This window comes from Dermacentor variabilis, chromosome 10 (genome assembly GCF_050947875.1).
Source record: "Dermacentor variabilis isolate Ectoservices chromosome 10, ASM5094787v1, whole genome shotgun sequence".
NCBI classification, from domain to species: domain Eukaryota; kingdom Metazoa; phylum Arthropoda; class Arachnida; order Ixodida; family Ixodidae; genus Dermacentor; species Dermacentor variabilis.
In genome coordinates this window covers 52,537,398-52,555,090 of record NC_134577.1, presented here as the reverse complement: position 1 = coordinate 52,555,090, position 17,693 = coordinate 52,537,398, and the positions used below count along the sequence as shown (strand labels likewise).

Below are 17,693 nucleotides of genomic sequence, written 5' to 3'. Positions count from 1 at the left end.
CTTTTTCACAATGATTCATTTGTTGAAATTTGGCGCTGTGCTCGTGTGCTTCGCTTGCGTTTGTCAGTTTTTCTTTTAATGTACATCATTCACTGGCCATCATACTAATAATGCCATGCCATAGAATACCACGGTCCATACCACTGCACGTCAGCTGGCTTTGCTGTATATGGGACTATGTAGCTGGATAACTGTCATCGCGCCGCGGTCAGCCAGTGGTTCGGAAGCAAAATCTGGGGTGATCACTTCCGGAAGCGCTCACCTCAATGTGCGCGAGTAAACGGCCGAAAGCGTCTCTGGCTCTGTGCCAAGCTCGCTATATGATGGCGTACAGATTAGATTAAGGTTCCGCGCTCTAATCTCCTCCAGCGTGCTTCTCACATACCTGAGCATTGTCTTGTTTTTTTTCATTTGGAAGGAACGGCACGAGCTCAACATGTTCCTATCGTGCACGCACGTGCGGGGCTAAAGACGATGCTGGCCCTTCTTGCGTCATCATCAGGTCACACCTGGGAGGCAGCACTGGGTCGGACAGCAAGAGTCAAGCCAGCCAGGTGAGCGCTTCGGAGACGTGACGTGTTGCGTAGTGATCTTTCCATTGCCTTTAGCACTGCCAACGCAATTGCACATAAAACGATTTCACACCACTAAACTCGAATACTTTTGATTTTGATAACACGACATGAGTGAAGAGGAGTGCGTTGAGACAGAAGTAGCCTGTAGCCTGATTTGTTTTTCCGCGGCAACTAATTTGTCGAAATTCGTTTATCAATCGTTTAACTTAGTGTCAACATATGTTCATTTGCAAGGGGCGTGACGTAAGCTTAAAATTCTACTTTTCTGCTAAGTGTAGGAATAGGAGCACGTTTAGGTGCCAAGGGGGGTTACGCTGATGTTGTTTATCACAACAACTCATTTGGGCAAATTGTTTTATCAATCATGTAAGTCACCGTGAGTGTAATTGCGTTTGCTGAGGCAGTGTTGTACGCATCCAATTTGATCTTTTCAGAAATTTGATTGAACAGCAGTGCGTTGAGATTCCTATAGCCTAGCGTTTCTTTTTTTCAGGGTAACTTATTTGACCAAATTCGTTTATCAATCGTTTGAGTTAGTTTCAGTACCTGTGCATATGAAAGCGCCTTAATGCATGAATCGATATTCACGTTTTAAGAGAAGTGAGGGAACGTACGCGCGTAGAGGTTCTAATGAACTCTGGGCTGATATTTTTTACCACAACTGATTTGGGCAAATTGGTTTTACAAATATGTAAGTTAGCGTAAGTTTAAATGCGTTTGCTGAGATAGTGTTGTATGGTTCCATTTGCAGCGTTTGAGAAATTTGTGTGGACAGCAGTGCATTGCGATTCGAACAGGCTTAGCCTTGCGTTTTTTCCCTGGTAACTAGTTTGCCCAAATTCGTTTATCAATGATTTAAGTTAGTTTCAGTAAATGTGCATATCATCATCAATATCGTCATCATCATTATCATAATCACCATCATCATCATACGCCTGGTTACGCCCACTGCAGGGCAAAGGCTTCTCCCATACTTCTCCAACTACCCCGGTCACGTACTAATTGTGGCCATGTTGTCCCAGCAAACTTCTTAATCTAATCCACCGAGCTGATTTTCTGCCGCCCCCTGCTACGCTCGCTTCTCTTGGAATCCAGTCCGTAACCCTTAATGACAATTGATTATTTTCCCTCCTCATTACATGTCGTGCTCATGCCCATTTCTTTTATCTTGATTTCTGCTAAGATATCATTAACTCGCGTTTGTTCCCTTACCCAATCTGCTCTTTTATTATCCCTTAACATTACAGCCATCATTCTTCATCCCATAGCTCGTTGCGTCGTCCTCAATTTAAGTAGAACCCCTTTCGTAAGCCTACAGGTTTCTGCCCCGTACGTGAGTATTGGTAAGACACAGCTGTTATACACTTTTCTCTTAAGGGATAAAGACAACCTGCTGTTCATGATCTGAGAATGCCTGCTAAACGCACGCCATCCCATTCTTATTCTTCTGATTATTTCACTCTCATTATACGGATCCGCGCCCACTACATGCCCTAAGTAGATGTATTCCCTTACCACTTCCAGTGCCTCGCTACCTATCGTAAACTGCTGTTCTCTTCCGAGACTGTTAAACATTACTATAGTCTTCTGCAGATTAATTTTTAGACTCGCCCCTCTGCTTTGCCTTTCCAGGTAAGGGAGCATGCATAACAATTGGTCCTCTGAGTTACTAAGCAAGGCAATAACATCAGCGAATCGCAAATTACTAAAATATTCTCCAATAACTCTTAACCCCTAATTCTTCCCAATCCAGGTCTCTGAACACCTTCTGTAAACAGACTGTGAATACCATTGGAGAGATCGTATCACCCGGCGTGACGCCTTTCTTTATTGGGATTTTGTTGCTTTCCTTATGGAGGACTACGGTGGCTGTGCAGACGCTATAGATATCTTTCAGTATTTTTAAATACGGCTCCTCTACACTCTGATTCCGTAATGCCTCCACGACTGCTGAGGTTTCAACTGAATCAAACGCTTTCTCGTAATGAATGAAACCTATATATTAGGGTTTGTTATATTCGGCACATTTCTCTATCACCTGATTGATAGTGTGAATATGGTCTATTCCCCGCAGGGGCGTCTGCGTAAGCAGGCGTTTGGTGTGTTGCGACACCACGTACCCGAGCACACGAGGGTTGGACCCTCCCGCGTGTAGCCGTGCGCGGCTTAGCCTTGTCCGGGGAAAGGGGGATCCTGGGGGTTGAGCCAATGCCGGGTGTTCGGACCTTTAAGGCCCCCCGGCGGAGGCAACACACCTCTTTGGCCTCTGCTTCACGTAGACGGCACCCCCGGACTGACCCACCCGGGGGAAATCGGCAGTCGCCTTTACATGTCTCTCTCTTCCTACAACCTTCGTCTTTCCCTTACTTTCCACCTTTTCTGTCTCCTTCTCTCTTCTATTCACTTCCTTCTTCTTGGCGGCAAGGGTTAACCCTGTGTGGCTATGCAACCTTGGGTACACCATATTTGGTTATAGTGGCGGCGTACGGCTGGCGTCGTGCAGACTTGCATGCAAGCTCTGCCGCGTCCCCTCGTTGGGCTCCGTGGTGGGCGGTCGGCGCTGTTGCCGAATTTTTATATATTTCATGGAAACTTCTTTTCCCAAACTTCCTGATCGCCCTCAGAAACGAGGGCGCACCGAAGATCTCTTCCAATTTTTCGGACGACAAGTGCACAACTTTCCGCGATTCCACGTGATTCACTCAGAAAAGCCAGACAAACTAGTGCGATCCATTTCACCGTTCCTTGTATCCAAGTCTGACCGAAGTTTTCGGTACAGGATATAAGGTGTCGAGAATGTCAAGTGGTGATCTCCTTTTGGAGCTCCAAAACCAGAAGCAGTATGAGAAGCTGCCGAAACTTGTGTCATTTGGAGACACCCAAGTAACAGTAACCCCGCACCGTACCATGAACACAAGCCGCGGTGTTGTCTCGGACGATGACTTGCTGGAGCTCACTGAGGATGAACTCTTGGAGGGCTTCAGTGATCAGAATGTTATCAATGTTAAAAGAATTAAGATCAGGCGTGACAGCAAGGAAATCAAGACCAAACACCTTATATTGACTTTCGGCTGAAGTATTCTGCCCGAGTCTGTAGAGGCCGGGTACATCAAGCTCCGTGTTAGGTCATATGTCCCAAACCCCCTTAGATGTTTCAAATGCCAACGCTTCGGCCACAGTTCGCAGAGCTGCCGAGGCCGTCAAACCTGTGCGAAGTGCAGTGCCCACGAGCATAATTCTGAAGCTTGCAAGAACACTCTCCATTGTGTAAACTGTGAAGGCGAGCACGCCGCATACTCGCGGTCGTGCCCGTCCTGGAAAAAAGAGAAAGACATAGTTACAATCAAAGTTAAGGAAAACATATCGTTCAAAGAGGCACGCAGGCGGGTGTCCTTCCTGCCAAAGAACGCCTTTGCCGAAGTGGCGCGTCAGGGGGCAGCGCCACAATGGTCTCCGGCGGCTGTCCGACCCACAGGCAGTGAGTCGGCAGTTACGCCATCTGCCCCCACGGTGGTTGCAGCTAGCGCTGCTCCGCCTACTCAGCAAACGGGGCCATCGACCCCGAAGGTTGGCGCAGCCGAGGCTGCCCCAACCTCCCCGGCCCCTTCCAGCGCTGGCAACAGCCGGCGCAGCCAAATCCCGCAGGGTGCCCCATCGACCTCCGGGCTGGTGGGCGCAGGGGTCTTGCCCTCCAAGGCAGGACTCTCCCTTGTAACTTCTCGCTCGCAAGAGCACGTGTCCGGCGCCTCACAAGAGGCAATGGACACTACACCTATCCTCAAGGCGCACCAAACGCCTAAGGAGCGTCGAGACTCCCTCGAACGCTCCAGAAAGGGCAGAACTCCCGTTACAGGGCATCGAAAAAGCTGTTGGCTTGTTTTTGCAAGATAAACTAAACCTTCTAACCATTGACGATCCTTTTCTCGTTAGACATTCTGGTGAAGTTATTAGTTTTTTAAAAGAGAATGAAAAGGGACTCAAGATGTTCTCGATCGACATTAAAGATCTGTACTATTCACTTCCGCATGACAAGTTGCTTCTGGTTGTTGAAGAATGCATTGATGACTTTGGAGCAGTTGGCTTTCAGAATGCCGCAGGTGTTTCTGTTAGCGGCTTTCTTGAATTGCTCACCTTCTACTTGAAATCAACTTACATCTCATGGAATGAACAAAATTTCATACAAAAGAAAGGTGTTTGTATAGGATCATGTCTTGCGCCCGTACTAAGTGATATTTACCTAGCTCATCATGATCGCAATATTCATGGTCACCTAGCCGCGTCCCCTGTTGTCAAGGTGTGCAGGTTTGTGGACGACTACCTGATATTTATTGATTGCACTAAACGCGCTTTTGAGCCTGCTGTTTCTGAAGTCTTCGATTTCTTTAAAAAGAGCTGGAGCCTATAGAACTTACGCATGAGGTCCCCATCGATGATTCCTTGCGCTTTCTAGACCTCAGGCTGAGCCTTGCTAACAAACATGTGTGCTGGTGCTTCGAACCGAGAAGTAAGAAGCCACTCTTGCCCTTTAACTCCGCACACTCAAAACTCGTTAAACGAGGTATTATAAAGTTATGTCTCATTAACAGCCTCAATAAATCGTGCCCACACCAGATGCAACTTAGTCTTGCCGCTCAGGTTGATCGTCTTTCTTGGGCTGGTTACCCTTTACCCTTAATTTCAGCCATAGCGGAACAGCTTCTGAGGCGCACAAAACGTGATGATCCCGCTCAATCAGGGAACCAGCGGACTGAAAGACGCAGGTTTGCAGTGCTGCCATATGTGCATGATGTATCCCATAGGCTGAAGAAAATTGGGCAGCGTGCAGGGATCACAGTCGTTTTCTCAGCCCCGGAAAAATTGGCAAGGCTCTGTAAGCGTGTAAACGCGCCTAAATCGCATCAGAGTTGTTGTTCTGTCGGGCACAGAAAATGGTTTGTGACGTGCACAACTAATGTAGTCTACCAAATTCCCCTGTCTTGCGGTAGTAAATATGTAGGACAGACGGGCAGGTGCTTAAACGATCGACTAAGAGAGCACTGTAACAACGTCCGCAGCACTGTACAAGGCCACTTGGGCATCCATTGCCGGGACTGCGGCTGCGTGCCATTCTTTGAAGATACGCAAGTTTTAGCAAGACACTGCTCACAGCTCACCCGGGAAATTGTGGAAGCTGAGTTCATCAGAAAACTTGGCCGTATTTGCGTTAGTGCGCCCTCAATCGCGCTGACCCCTGGTGAAGTCGCGTTTCTAAACAGATAGTAATCGTAATTTTTATTTTTTCAGGTGACCATGTTCTTAGTTCAATGACTTGCTGTTATGACAACCCCTGTGACTGTCGTAAATTTTCTGCGCATGCCTCTTCTTGTATATATACACACGATGTGGCAACGCAATAAAATCTTGTTGGAAGTCAGCGCTGTGTATGTCGTCTATCGCTGTCCTTGTCCTTCGCGCTGTACGTTATTTTTGATCATCAATTACCAACTAGCCCAAGCAACCACCCTAGTTCACTGATAGAGTCGTGTATGAAATGATCAAAGCTTACATACTGACACACAACTTACACTTCTCACACTTTTCAACACTATTTGGGCTGCGGGATACCTCCCATCCACATGGAAAGAAGCAATTGTGGTCCCTGTTCTTAAGCAGGGTAAAGACCCTTCCTTGGCGGCAAGTTACCGCCCGATAGCTGTTACAAATTGTCTTTGTAAGCTTTTTGACAAAATGGTTAACCGCAGACTTGTACATTTCCTTGAACTCAACAATATGCACGATCCCTTTCAGTGTGGCTTCAGAAAAGGGCGGTCCACAACCGATCACCTTGTGCGCATTTAGGGAAACATTCGCGACGCCTTTCTACATAAACAATATTTCCTGTCCGTATTCCTCGATATGGAGAAGGCGTACGACACTACGTGGCGCTATGGAATCTTGAGAGACTTGTCGGGAATTGGCATCCGTGGCAATATGCTCGTCCTAATAGAAAGCTATTTGTCCAACCGTACATTCCGCGTGAAAGTCGGCAAAGTATTGTCGCGACCTTTTATACAGGAAACTGGTGTACCTCAAGGAGTTGTACTTACCTGCACGCTCTTCATCGTGAAAATGAACACCCTTCGTGCTTCATTACCGCCAGCCATTTCTTATTCTGTTTACGTAGACGACATACAGATAGGTTTCAAATCCTGCAACCTTACAGTATGTGAGAGGCAAGTTCAACAGGGCTTGAACAAAGTGTCCAAATGGGCAGAAGAAAACCGATTTAAAGTTAACCCCAACAAAAGTTCATGTGTGCTTTTCACAAGAAAGAGAGGCCTCATTGCAGAACCCAGTATCGAAATGTATGGTCAGCAAATTCCTGTGAACAAAGAACACAAGTTCTTAGGCATCATACTTGATTCGAAATTAACTTTTATTCCACACATAAAGTGACTCAAGGTCAAATGCTTAAAAACAATGAACTTACTTAAAGTGTTATCCCACACAACATGGGGCAGCGACAGGAAATGTTTAATGAATCTTTACAAGAGCCTCATCCGATCACGGTTGGACTACGGTGCCGTGATCTATCATTCTGCAGCCCTGAGCGCGCTAAAGATGCTAGATCCGGTCCACCATCTAGGAATCCGACTGGCAACTGGAGCTTTCAGAACAAGTCCTGTTGAAAGCTTATATGCAGAATCAAATGAGTGGTCACTTCATCTGCAGAGAACATACATCAGCCAAACATATCTTTTGAAAGTCCACTCTAATCCTCAACATCCATGTTTTAATACCATTAACGATACGACATATGCTACACTCTTACATAATCGTCCCTCCGTAAGACAGCCTTTCTCGCTGCGTGTGAGGGAGCTTAGTGATGAAATGCGTGTCCCAATCCTCGAGCTTCGCCCAATGCATCCAGCCAAGCTGCTACCTCCTTGGGAGTGGCAGCTGATACAATGCGATATATCCTTCATGCAAGTTACAAAACACGCTCCAGAGATTGAAATCCAAATGCATTTCCGGGAACTCCAGCACAAATACTCCTGCACGGAGTTCTACACAGACGCATCGAAGTCACACGACGGGGTGTCCTATGCAGCCGTCGGTCCATCCTTCTCGGAAACCGATGTACTGCATCCGGAAACTAGTATCTTTACGGCTGAGGCTTACGCACTGCTGTCGGTCGTAAAGCATATCAATAAATCAAGACTCCAGAAATCAGTTATATATACGGACTCCCTTAGTGTTGTGAAGGCCTTGATGTCTTTCTGTAGCCACAAAAATTCGGTAATTAATGAACTCTACTCCGTACTGTGTAAAGCGTATATAGGAAACCTGCCTGTCATCATATGCTGGGTGCCAGGTCATAGGGGCATCGAAGGCAATGTTCTGGCGGACCAGATGGCCACGTCAGTTGCATCGCATTCTGTTAATTCCACTGCCGCAGTCCCTGTCACAGATCTGAAGCCCTTCTTACGGAGGAAACTACGGAACCACTGGCAACGCCTATGGGACGCGGAAACAAATAATAAGCTCCACGTGATAAAGCCACTGTTAGGATTCTGGCCTTCCGTAACAAAATCACGCCGGACAGATGTCCTATTCTGTCGTCTAAGAATAGGACACACATTTGGCACACACAACTTTTTACTCACCGGAAACGAGCCTCCAACCTGTGGTAGATGCGCGGAGAGGCTAACCGTCCTCCACGTCCTTCTGGAGTGTCGGAAAGCAGAATCTGAAAGAAAGAAACATTTTCCCTTAGCATACCGGCAGCACATCCCCCTTCATCCAGTAATGTTACTCGGCCCAGAACCACTGTTTGACACCAACGCAGTCCTGGGCTTCCTGAAAGATGTCGTAATACATATTATTAGCGCCACACACTCGTAGCTTCTCCTCTCTTAAGAGGATGCCGCTGCGATAGCTGTTTCATATAGCACATGCCTCTAGGCCCTTATGTCTCAAGGGCTCTGGTGAGGCAGTGGTGCTACAGGTAATTTCACCATCCAATATATTTTCTGTATTGCATCGCTCTTTCACGATGAATTTTATTGCACATAGAACACGTCATTTGTCATCGACATAATCTTATTACAGACATATTTTACGCACTCTAGAGCGACTATTTTTAAGGCCCCTATACAGCCGCTTTACATTAACCCCATAGAACTCATAATTACTTTGCGAACTTATCACCACTGCCTTGGCGCTCTTTGGCCAAACGTGGCCCTTGTGCCAATAAACACTACATATCATCATCATCAATATGGTCTACTGATGAGTAGCCTTTACGGAATTTTGCCTGGTCCTTTGGTTGACAGAAGTCTAAGGTGTTCCTGATTCTACTTGCGATTACCTTAGTAAATACTATGTAGCACAGAGTATAAAGCGGAGTATGTTGCGCAGAGTATAGTCTATTTCATTTCTAGTCTCGCCATTCGGGCTCCTCCACGTCCACTTTCGGCTATCCCGCTTGCGGAAGAAGGTATTCATTATCCGCATATTATTCTGTTCCGCAAATTCTACTAATAACTCTCCCCCGCTATTCCTAGTGCCTATGCCATATTCCCCCACTGCCTTGCCTCTAGCCTGCTTCTTGCCTACCCTGGCATTGAAGTCCCCATCAGTATAGTGTACATTGTTTGTTTGTTTTTACTTTACCCATCGCTGATTCCACGTCTTCATAGAAGTTTTCGACTTCCTGGTCATCATGACTGGATGTAGGGGCGTAGACTTGTATGATCTTCAATTTGTAGCTCTTAATAAGTTTCAGAACAAGACCTGCCACCCTCTCTTTATGCTATAGAATTCCTGTATGTTACCAGCTATATCCTTATTAATCAGGAATCCGACTCCTGGTTCTCGTCTCTCCGCTAAGCCCCGGTAGCACAGGACGCGGCCTCTTTTTAGCACTGTATATTCTTCTTTTTTCCTCCTAACTTCACTGAGTCCTATTATATCCTATTTACTGCCCTCTTTTTCCTTCAACAGCACTGCTAGACTCACCCCACTAGATAACGTTCTAACGTTAAACGTTGCCAGGTTGCGATTCCAATGGCGGCATGTTCGGATCCAGGTATTCTTAGCACCCTCTGCTGCGTCACAGGTCAGACCGCCGCCGTGGTCAGTTGCTTCGCAGCTGCAGGGGACTTAGGGCCGGGGTTTGATTGTTGTATTCATATAGGAGGCTGCGCTCAAGGACTGCACCAGGGTGGCCAATCCTGCTCTGGTGAGGGAGTGCGTTACCGGGATCAGGCCGTACTCCAGGCCTGTTTATGCAATTTCATCAACACGCAGATTTTTTTTCCGGTGGAAAATTGCGCGGCACCGAGATTCCAGCCACGGTTCTCTTGCACGCGGCGCGAGTACTCTACCTCTACGCCACCCCTGCACACATACCCCAGTATATCTGCATATGCAGGGGCCTTTATTACAAGGGTCGATATTTAGGTTTTCAGAGAGGTGAGGGAATAGGAGCGTGTCGAGGTTCTAATGGGCGATAGTCTATTTTTTGCCACAACAACTAATTTGAGGAAATCGGTTTTCGAATCATGTAATTCAGTGTTAGTGTAATTGCGTTTGCTATGGCAGTGTTGTATGTATCCAAATTGAGCTTTTCAGAGATCTGATTGAACAGCAATGCGCTGAGATTCGAACAGGCTATAGCCTTGCGTTTTTTACGTTGCAACGAATTTGTTCAAATTCGTTTATTATTCGTTTAATTTAGTTTCCGTAAATGTGCATATGCAGGGGTCTTAGTATATGGGTCGATATTCAGGTTTTCAGAGAAGTGAGGGAAGAGCAGCGCGTCGAGGTTCTAATGGGCTGTAGGCTGATGTTTTTTACAACTCATTTGTGCAAATTGGTTTTTCACTCATGTAATTCACTGTGCGTGTAATTGCGTTTTGCTCAGGCAGTGTTGTAGGCATCCAATTTGAGCTTTTCAGCGATTTGATTCAACAGCAGCGCGTTGAAATTCGAACACACTATATAGCCTTTCGGTTCTTTTTTTTTGCGCTGTAACTGATTTGTCCAATTTCGTTTATGCACCACTTAATGTAGTTTCCGTATATGTGCATATGTAGGGGCCTTAATATATGGGTCGCTATTCAGGTATTCTGAGATGTGAGGGAACAGGAGCGCGTCGAGGTTCTCATGGGTTATAGGCGGATGTTTTTTATCACAACAAATTTGAGCGAATTGGTTTTTCAATCATGTAATTCACTGTGATAGTAATTGTGTTTGCTGAGTCAGCGTTGCATGCATGCAATTTGAGCTTTTCAGAGATTTGAGTCAACAGCAGTGCGTCGCAATTCGAACAGGCTATATAGCGTTTCGTTTTTTTTGCGCTGCAACTAATTTGTCCAAATTCGTTCATAAATCGGTTAATTTAGTTTCCGTATATGTGCATATGCAGGGGCCTCAATATATGAGTCGATATTCAGGTTTTCAAAGAAAAGAAAGAACATCAACACATTGAGGTTCTAATGAACTATGGGTTGATGTTTTTACCACAACAACTAATTTTGGGAAATGGGTTTTTGAATCATGTAAGTGACCGTGAGTGTAATAGCGATTTCTGAGGCAGCGTTGTATGCATCCAATTTCAGCTTTTCAGAGATTTGAATGAACAGCAGTGCGTTGAGATTTGAACAGGCTATATAGCTGCGTTTTTTTCCGCGGTAACTAATTTGTACAAATTATTTTATCAATCGTTTAAGTTAGTTTCAATATATGTTCATATGCAAGGGGCTTAATGTATGCGTCGATATTCAGGTTTTTAAGAGACGTAAGGGAACAGGAACGCGTCGACGTTTTAATGGGCTATAAGGTGATGTTTTTTACCACAACTCATTTTGGGAAATGTGTTTTTCAATCATGTAAGTTGCCGTGAGTGTAATTGCCTTTGCTGATGCGTTGTTGTATGCATGTAATTAGAGCTTTTGAGATATTTGGGTTAACAGTAGTGCGTTGAGATTCAGGCAGGCTATAGCTTAGCGTTTTTTTACGCGGTAACTAATTTGCATAAATTCATTTATCAATCGTTTAAGTTACTGTCAGCATATGTTCATTTGCAGTGGTCTTAATGTATGCGTCGATATTCAGGCTTTTCAGAGAAGTGAGTGAACAGGAGCGCGTTGAGGTTCTTGTGAGCTATAGGCTGATGTTTTTTACGCCAACATCACATTTTGTCACATTGGTTTTTCATTCATGTAAGTTACCGTGAGTGTAATTGCCTTTGCTGAGGCAGTGTTGTATGCATCCAATTTCAGCTTTCCATAGACGTGAGTGAACAGCAGTGTGTTGAGATTCGAACAGGATATGACTTAATGTTTTTCTCCTCGAGAACTATTGGTGCAAATTCGTTCATCAATTGTGTCAGTTTGAGTAGACGGGCATTTTCAAGGGGCGTGATAGATGCCTCGGATTTGAGCTTTTCAGACATGTGAATGAGCGCGACTAGGCTTAGGTTCTAACGGGCTACAGGCTGATTACGGCGCCTATGACATTAGCGCTCTTGGAAAGTCCTTACAATCTCTCTTGCGAATAAATGAAAGGCTACAGCGCAATATTAGAACAAGGTGGAGTTCGAAGAGTGGGCCCGACTAGCAACCCAGTGTCTCGTAGCACATTTATTTTGCCGTTTCTCTCGCATACGCAAAGCATATTTTGTCTTTGTTTTATTTTGTGCGTCGTGGCTGTGGACGGTTGGCACGAGATGGACCTGGTCGTGACGTACACCCAGATTTCGGGCAAGGACGATGCCTGCGTTTCGCGCTTGATCGCAGGTCAAGCATGGGAGAAAGCACCAGAGGCAGCTGTACGAACCAGAGCAGCAAGGTGAGCTCTTGGAACGGGAGACTTTTTTTCCCCGTTTTTTCCAGTGACCTTTTCTCTTGAAGGTTAACTTCCTGTAAAATTTCACAAGCTCAATACTCGAGCAGCCTGCCCAGTGTCACCAGGTCGATTGCGGTGTTAAAGGTCTACTGTAAGATCTGTTAAGCATCGTTGCTTCGCGCTAGCCTCTTGAAAGGGTCTTGTCCTTTCTTTATGAACATGCAATGAACTGCTCATGTACACATAGTGCCTCATTTTTGTATTTAATAAACTTCGGAACGAGCAATATAGTAAGAAAAATGTATTTATGTTGTGACTACAGTGGGATGTAAAGAGCGCTTTATATTAACGGTCCACACGTAAATTTCTCTACTGAGAGGTTTTCGGAAGGTATTGCATATTGAATTCATTTCGCTTCTGACACCATTCGATTCGTATCTGATTCAGATTTTTAAATTGCTGCTCCCATTCCACTTGTTCAATTGAAACACAAGCAAAATAGTGAATGAGAAAGATGAAGACGATTGTTATGATCATCGCCCAAAAGATAGGAGGTGCCTACCGGGCTCATTCAAAGTTAGTGCATGGACTCCATATGACCTGTTGCGCCATTACCTTTCAGTCGCGCTCGTTTTTAGAGGCATATATTTGAACAGCAGGAAGCAACGTAGTTGTACGGCAGTTGTAAGAGCGATTCTTGAATGACGGACGAATGACGGGCAATCGCATGACATGTTTGGTGGTTTCCTCATGAGCGTATCTGCAGCAATTAGCACTCTCCACCATTCCAAGGAGGAATAAGTATGCGTTTGTAAAAAAAAACTATACACAGGTGGCATATTAATGCTTCTTCCTGTTGGTTAAAACCCGGTGGAGGCTGTAACTTCATATCTGGCTCCAAAGCATATAGGCGCAGATGAGTGAAGACGGATAAACTCCGGCGTATTCCAATTCCTTGCAGGAAGATCGCCGAGGTGCCACTCTGCGTCCGTTCTTTACGGTGGTATCAAGCTTCACCTAGAGCGAATGTGCCTCACGGGCAGCTTTCTCGGCACATTCATTGCGGTGATGCTGCAGTGCCTAGGCAGCCACTGAAATTAAATACCGTGGAGTCTGTGCACCGCTTGATGGTAGTTTGGGAGCTCACACACACACGCACCCACACAAACAACATATATATATATATATATATTGTAAGAGGATTTACACATTTCAAAACCTTTATTATCACAGTTATAACTCTGTGCCTCGGCAATTAAAATATCACAGTATTGTAAACTGCACACGACAGTACGTTGACAGCAGACGAAATGTATCTACTATTCACTACTTTCAAATTTACCCCTAATTTGTAGTGGTCTGCCAATTGTAATGTTTGAGACCGAAAGCGAGTCGAATCGAATACTTTTCGAACAGTTTTCGTATAATGAACAGCCGTTATCACAATTAGTATAGAAGGATGTTCACATTCCAGTATTAAAGTGAGCAAATTTCTGTCTTTACATAGTCTGATACAAATCAGCGATTTTAAAAGCGAAATTGAAGCATTAGGGGCACACAATTTATTTCTTCGCATGGACAGAGCGCGAATAATCGTTGTACTGCCTGCAATGTTTGGCTGACTCAGTGATGTAGCCATGTGCGCTACCCTATTTGTCAGGTTTCATTCCTGCACTACGCTACCGCTCAGTACATTGGGACGCCGGTTGCTGCGTAGCTCGCCGGGGATTGAGATCAGAGCACGGCAGCACCGGAGGCCGAAGACAAGAGAGAGCTCGCGTATTGGGGGCTCGCGTCACGACGGACGTTAGTGAGAGGGAGAGAAGGAGATTCTTGAATATGGGAAGGAAAGGTTGGGGTAAAGTGCAGCGCAGTAACTGTCTCTCAGCAGAGGACACCTCAACCGCGCTGCACAGGGGGTAGGGAATGAAAGTAGGGGGAGAGAAAGAGCACCAGAAACAGCAGCACGCCGCGGCAAAGTGATGGAGCTAAAGGCGGGCGGCGAGGCCGACAGCCTCGGCGAATGTCAGGAGCGCACGTAGAAGTGTCCTGTGGCGTGAAGGGCAGCCCGAGGGGTGCAGGAGTCGGAAAGTGAAGTCTGTGGGAGACGGGAGAGGGCGGCGGGGGGGGGGGGGAGAGGGGCGCGTGCGTTGCAATGCTCATGTGTTGCCGAACGGCGCACATGCTCTCGCGCGAGAACTTTGTGGCGTACGAAGGTTAACACATTGCGGCCGGTTGCCTAATTTATACGAAGTGTGCTGTAGATGAGCTGCAGTGGTCGGCGCTAGGAACCGGCGTCGGTAAATTTCGTCTTCACGCGTTCCGTAGCCTTGACTCTACATCAAACTGTGCGCAAATTCTCCAAAACTGAGTAAAACACGTGACAAGCGTTCATCTGTGCCGGAAGGGCTTTGCCAGCTCTTTCAAATGCTTTAATTTTTTATTTTTGGACAGGTGCAGAGCAGCGTGCCCACCGCAAGTGGCGATGATGACGAGGATGTCCCCACCAAGGACTTCGAACGACAGTCCCTCGACCAGGAGCAAGCTGATGTGTGGTCCGCCGCACCATCACTGACCCAGGTCCAACCGCTTCTGCTCAAACGACAGTTCTCGAATCTTTGTCAAAGCGGCCACATTTATGGTCTCTATTATGTGGCCATTCACACCATTCCTCACGATTGTGGACAACGCTTGACTACGCCCACACACACACACACACACTTACACAAAAAAAAAGATTGGAAACAGCGCTGGCCATGAGGACAGAAGACGACAATGACGTGCATCGCCGATGACGTGCACGACGACTCTCATGTCAAGTGCCGTGAGTCGAACCAATTTACTCTTGGCTGGGCAAAGTCCTGGTAATTCTAAGGAGAGCTAGAGGCAGGGAAAGGCGAGGAGAGATAATCGAAATAGAGCACCGATAGGACCAGGGCTTACCTAGCTGTCAAATTGGTAAAGGCATAGGAAAGTCAAGGAGTACAATGTTGGTGGAACGCCGCAGCTGGGATGGATAGCTGATGGAACGGAAAACTTGAAGTTTCAGGAAAGTGTCTCTAAGCATGACGTGACTGCCCCGCCTTCTTCTGCCTAGGTACGCACTTCTGTTGTCCTTGTCGTTCGCTATAGGTTCGTTCTTCAGCTAACGTGACTTCGCCTAACCTGATGTTAACCTGCTATAATTACCCCCTCGCTATGGTTGTGTGTTCTGGCGCTCCTTTCAGCGTGGAAATTTATTGATCTAGTATAACATATTTGACCACAAAGGCAGGCCGGGTGCAACTGGGCACGTTGAAGTGTTCCAAGTTGCCCGCTGCGCGCAGTAGCATCAGCTGCTCATCTTCGTTACGAAGGCCTGGAGCGGAAAAAGGAAGGGAGAAATCTGTAGCAAGTTTCCACGCTGCCGCCTCCGCCAATGCACAAATCTGTATCTTTTGCATGTTACTGATGGCGTTAATAAACTTGTGGCATTCTTCGCAACTATTATTACTAACTGCGTTCCTAGACGAAAGATGGCGGGGCAGTATTGAGGTATTCTAAAACGCGCAATTTGGGTGTTGTTACTATTGGCTGGTCAAGCAGGTGTAGCGAAGTCTGCCGAGGCAACCAGCCTGAAGCGGCCAGGAACTATCGGCACTGCACACACGTGGTCTTTCCTCCAGTTTCGCTTGGTTGAAGGCTTGTTGAGTGTCCACACAAATAAAGGTTAGTAAGACCCGAGGGCTACAACACTGGTAATCGGTGTGGTCAGTGTTGCATTCCTGCACGAGCGTTTGCCGGAAGTACATAATTTCTCTGAAGTTTAAAATGAACTGTTTCGCTTACTTCAGCCTGTTTATTAAAGTGCTTCGATAACTATATAGACACTAGCAAGAGGAAGAACCGCACTCGTTCAAGCACCGTTGTTGAAAGATGTTACGCTACTGGCCGCTCATGGGGATATTCTATTTGACGAAATAAGGCAACCCGAAAACAGTGAAAATTGTTTCAGAAAAAGATGACCGCGCACTCCGCTTGCGAGTTTCACCCACCCCGCAGCAGTGCAAAATTTTTGAGATATTCACAAGGGTGTTTGCTATCCGCATACTGTTTTTCTCACCCAGTTGGTTAAGGAGCCTTTCAATCCTGTAATGCCTAACGCACCTGCTGTATATTGCGCTGTTTGAGGAAGCAAAGGTCGAATTGTCGCAAGTGGATCACAAGTAGCGACAGTATTAGGCTGGAGCCCCGTGTGAATAGGGTAATTTAATAGTTTGACTTCACTTACTACCTTGAGTGCTAATTATCGTCGCTCATACATTTGATTGTGTTTAGTAGAAATGTACCCTCCATGTCGAGAAATAAAGGTGGAAAAATTCTGAGTTTTCTGTGATGTACAACTGTGCTTGGGCATTACAGGTTTAAATACTCCCCAATACTGTGGTTGTGAGTGTTGTTGGATGCTTCGAAGAGCAAAATGTCCGAAGTATCAGAAAACGTCAGAAACGGCTGGCCTCATGAACGCACAAGGAATCTTAGTGGCACCTGACTTCAAGGTGCCTTGCGAAAATCGCACTCGAAGACGCCACACGTAGAGTTCACTCAGTATATCTGGATGACTCAATACGCCGACTCCTGTTCAGACGCGCGTCATGATTCTGTAGCCGGCAAGGGTACTCGTACTATTGCATTTTCCGTTGACAGCAATCGCCGTACAGGAATGAACCACTTAATATGTCGCATACAGGTTAGTGCTGTTTTGGAGTTTGGTAGCGCACTTTTCTCAGCTGCGTTGTTCTACAAGCTTCACCCTTTTTTTCTCTCTTGAAACGACAAGCTATGGGCTCGATCCTAGCCTAATCATGACCAGCCCATTTATGTCCGTTGTAGGACGAAAGCCTCTACCTGCGATCTCCAATTACCCCTGTCTGGCGCTAACCGATTCCAACTTGCGCCAGCAAATTTCCTCATTTCATCACCCCGCATAATCATCTGGCGTCCTCGACGGCGCTTTCCTTCACTTTGTACCCATTCTGTAGCTTTCACGGTATACCGGTTATCCATCATTTGCATTACATGCCCTGCACAGCTCCACTTTCTTCCTCTTAGTGTCGATTGGCACATTGGCTATGGCCGTTCGCTGCTCCGCACTACTCGTTTCCTGTCTGAACGTTACGCCTAAGATATATAGTTCCATTGCTTTTTGCGAAGTCTTCAACTTCTTCTCGAGCTTTTTTGTTAACCACAAAGTTTCTGCCCCATATGTTAGTATCGTTAGAATGCACTGATTATTCACTTTTGTTT

General features: G+C 46.1%; 1 protein-coding gene across 1 annotated transcript; it reads left to right on the top strand.

The window, feature by feature from the left end:
• The first annotated feature begins 468 nt into the window (after positions 1-468).
• Positions 469-17,028, top strand: LOC142559536 (uncharacterized). Its single transcript, XM_075671119.1, has 3 exons — positions 469-554; positions 12,359-12,410; positions 14,862-17,028. The coding sequence occupies exons 1-3, from the start codon at positions 475-477 to the stop codon at positions 15,165-15,167; spliced, it is 438 nt and encodes a 145-aa protein (XP_075527234.1). The 5' UTR covers positions 469-474; the 3' UTR covers positions 15,168-17,028.
• The last annotated feature ends 665 nt before the right edge of the window (positions 17,029-17,693 follow it).